Source organism: Sinocyclocheilus rhinocerous, unplaced genomic scaffold, assembly GCF_001515625.1.
Source record: "Sinocyclocheilus rhinocerous isolate Xijiao unplaced genomic scaffold, SAMN03320098_v1.1 scaffold1493, whole genome shotgun sequence".
NCBI classification, from domain to species: Eukaryota; Metazoa; Chordata; class Actinopteri; order Cypriniformes; family Cyprinidae; genus Sinocyclocheilus; species Sinocyclocheilus rhinocerous.
Window position 1 is genome coordinate 757,118 of NW_015640467.1, and position 3,903 is coordinate 761,020.

Below are 3,903 nucleotides of genomic sequence, written 5' to 3' on the forward strand. Positions count from 1 at the left end.
TGTATAACTGTACACGTGTATGTTGAATAACCTTCAGGTCCTTTAAAAAAAACTCTTCATACAAAGACGGAAAAACTATGGCATGTAGAATGAATAACAAAAATGACCACATAAAATAAAATAAACACATATAAAAAAAAAAATTACATTAAATCCCCAGATTATCCATGTCCTAAAATTCACAATTTCTCCTAAAGGGAAAGACATTCACCACAGCTGAGCAGTGCAGAAACTACATCCTCAGAGAACATACGATAAGATCTAAGCACATCCCTCTGCCTCCTCTACATCACGACACACTGTAGAAAAATACTGCACCGCTGACGGGGGTTTCAAAGAAACTGCCGGGTATAAACACTGAGACGGACCTTCAACATCTCAGACCCACTGAATGAGCATCAGCTGATGGAGTTTGCCCTTCTGCAGTTTTGTTTCATTTATTTTTGGCACTCATCTTCCTATAATTCTGAATCATCATCAGATGCTATTGTTCAAAAGTTTGGGGTCGGTAAGATGTTTCAATGTTTTTTAAGTCTCTTATGTTCACGAAGGCTACATTTATTTGATCAAAAATACAGTAAAAATGTCAAATATTATTAGAATTCAAAAGAACTGTTGTCTATGTGAATATATATTAAAATGTAATTTATTTCTGTGATCAAAGCTGAATTTTCAGCATCATTACTCCAGTCTTCAGTGTCACATGATCCTTCAGAAATCATTCTAATATGCTGATTTGCTGCTTAAGAAACATTTCTGATTATTATCAGTGTTGAAAACAGTTAATATTTTTGTGGAAACTGTGACACATTTTATTTGCCAGGATTCCTTGATTAATAGAAAGTTTGAATGAACAGCATTTATTTGAAATAGAAATCTTTTGTATCATTATAAATGTCTTTACTGTCACTTTTGATCAGTTTAATGCATCCTTGTTGAATAAAAGTATATTTCTTTTTTAAACAAAAAAAATCTTTTGAACGGTAATGTACGTTGCATGTGACACCGTGTCCTAACCAAGTTGAATGAATGCGGAAAACAGACAAAATCCTGCAAAGTCACAGCCAATCAGAATACATCAGCTGTTTAATATGCAGTGATTTTGGACCAATGAGATGGGTCACAGGTTAGATTGACAGATATGGCTTACTGCTTGTCACAGTATAAGAACACGGCGTGTTAAAAAAATGAACAGCAAAAATAAAATGTAAATCTAGCTAACACTGCTTTGTGATTGTCTAAACACAATAGTTCCTAAACCTGTTTAAGGTGAAGTGTGTCATTTCTAAACATAATTTCTGTATTCAAACAAATGTTAAGCACTCCCCCTATCAGCTATTGGTCAGAAACCAATAGCCCCGCCCCCAAATTCACTCTATTGGTTGAGTGAACGTCCAGCTCAGTTGTCACTCAAACAAACAAACAAACAAACTGCAATTCCGTTTGATGCCACTAGGAAAAACACACTTCACCTTCAATCCTAATAGATTACTATCATTAACTGGATGCTTTTAAACATTACTCTTAATAGTAATGCCGTTTAATTTAAGCATTCTCCATGTTTAACATACCCAATATCGTCATGAACGTCAAGACTAGAAGATTACATTTCATTCCATCTCATCGAAAAACACATTTATTGCTGAGAGAAAAAGATTTTGCAGTGCTGGTGTTGATCATCAGCAAATGTTGTGCTGGATGGGCCAGCCGTGCCCTGTGCTTTCATCATACAATTTACGAAAAAAAAAAAAAATTCTAATAAAAAGTGCAAATACAGCTGAAATTATCCTGATTAAACTGGTTTCAGCGATTCATGCCGAGATGGAGCCAAAACAAAACCTCAGTACTCAATAACGAGACCAAACATTATGGCTTTTCTCCTTGAACGCTGTTCGCGTTAAACATTTAAACTTTTATAATATAAAACCCTCAGTAAGTGGACGACATGTTCGGCTAGTGATGCCTTGATAATGAATGGAAAAACACACTTCACCTTCAATCCTAATAGATTACTATCATTAACTGGATGCTTTTAAACATTACTCTTAATAGTAATGCCGTTTAATTTAAGCATTCTCCAAGTTTAACATACTTAATATGTTAAGTGTTAAATGACAACCCAATATCGTCATGAATGTCAAGACAGAGATAAAATTTCATTCCATCTCATCGAAAAACACATTTATTGCTGAGAGAAAAAGATTTTGCAGTGCTGGTGTTGATCATCAGCAAATGTTGTGCTGGATGGGCCAGCCGTGCCCTGTGCTTTCATCATACAATTTACGAAAAAAAAAAAAAATTCTAATAAAAAGTGCAAATACAGCTGAAATTATCCTGATTAAACTGGTTTCAGCGATTCATGCCGAGATGGAGCCAAAACAAAACCTCAGTACTCAATAACGAGACCAAACATTATGGCTTTTCTCCTTGAACGCTGTTCGCGTTAAACATTTAAACTTTTATAATATAAAACCCTCAGTAAGTGGACGACATGTTCGGCTAGTGATGCCTTGATAATGAATAAATGTTATTGCACAATCCGTATCATGAAGTCAGTAACGTCTTCCGACACATTCATCATCTGCGCTGCATTATTGTTAAAATTATCCAAATGTAAAAAACTCAAACATTCCCTTGATATCGGAAAAAGTGCGTTTTCGCATCTTGGATATGCCAAACAGCACAAACATTTGTTTTCGCGGTCTGGTTCACTGAAGCTAGATGTTATTTTGGGTATCAAGTGATTTGAATCATAGCTAGCATATGCAAATAAAAAAGCAATGCAGGTTCATAATGGAGACGAATGAATCAATATTAAACGGGCATTAGCAACTCAAATGTTTACCTGCTTTTGTGACGCTGAATATCACTCAACGTTTTAGCCTTCGGAAAAAACAAACAATGTTGCACAATAAACAGACATAAAAACTAGCACAGATTGTACGAACAAACCAAAGAAAACAGTAAGAGTCATAAATTAAAGTGTCGTGTTATGAATCGAGCCATCGCTCGTCTCACTTATTGACCACCACTTCATTGAGTTTGACGGCTGTGTGCATGCAGCGCACATTAGACTGATTCCTGCGACACACGGTCATGTGATGAAGAACAGAAACAAGAAATAAAAGTCAATATTCCAGCCAACAACAATTAGCATTTAATGAGCTTTTTTTCTATCTCTACTGTCTACTTTTAAAATATATTTCAGTATTTGCAAAGCACAGCTTTATATTCATAGTTTACTGTGTCATCTGATAATGATATTATTACAGTGATATTTGATTCTGATTGTTCAATGGTTATTCAGTGGTCAAATATTTGTGTATAATGATGCTAAACTGTGTAACACATCATTGTTCAGGACATCTGTGCTTTAGTTAATATACATAAGCTTTACAATGCTCCTGAATATGGCATGATAATTACTTATGCACTGCAATTCAAGCATCATTTACATTAGTAATATAATAAAGCCCTTTTGAGGTTAGTGAGCACAGCATCCAGATTTGACATGCACAGCATATGCACATGCCCTTAATAAAAGCATAAATGATGACATCACAAAAAATAAAATAAAATCAAATCAAATCAAATCAAAACTTGTGCTCCTCAGCGCCACCTGAGGCCACTCAATAAACTGCAGAAAATATACCAGAATAAATGTTGTGAAGTTCTTTAAAAGTTATACTGTATATAAAATAAATAGACATAAACAATGATGGCAATAATAATAATAGTTATATATAAAATATTAAAATAACTATAATAATACAAAATTATAATACAATTATATTGATTTTATAATAATATAACAATTTATAATACTTTTTATAATAATCATCATTATTTTATAATAATATTAAAACAATTTATAATAATAAAATATATTTTGATAATAATAAT

The 3,903-nt window shown here is 33.4% G+C and overlaps 1 protein-coding gene across 1 annotated transcript in view; it reads right to left on the reverse strand.

Moving 5' to 3' along the window:
* Positions 1–966: 966 nt before the first annotated feature.
* Positions 967–3,903, reverse strand: part of LOC107753073 (solute carrier family 12 member 5-like) — a gene marked incomplete at its 5' end in the record, with an annotated part of 4,470 nt that continues 1,533 nt past the window's right edge. The window contains 2 exons of the mRNA XM_016569175.1: positions 967–1,472; positions 1,994–3,081. Coding sequence (XP_016424661.1) covers positions 3,015–3,081 — 67 coding nt within the window. The remainder of the gene's footprint in view (positions 1,473–1,993; positions 3,082–3,903) is intronic.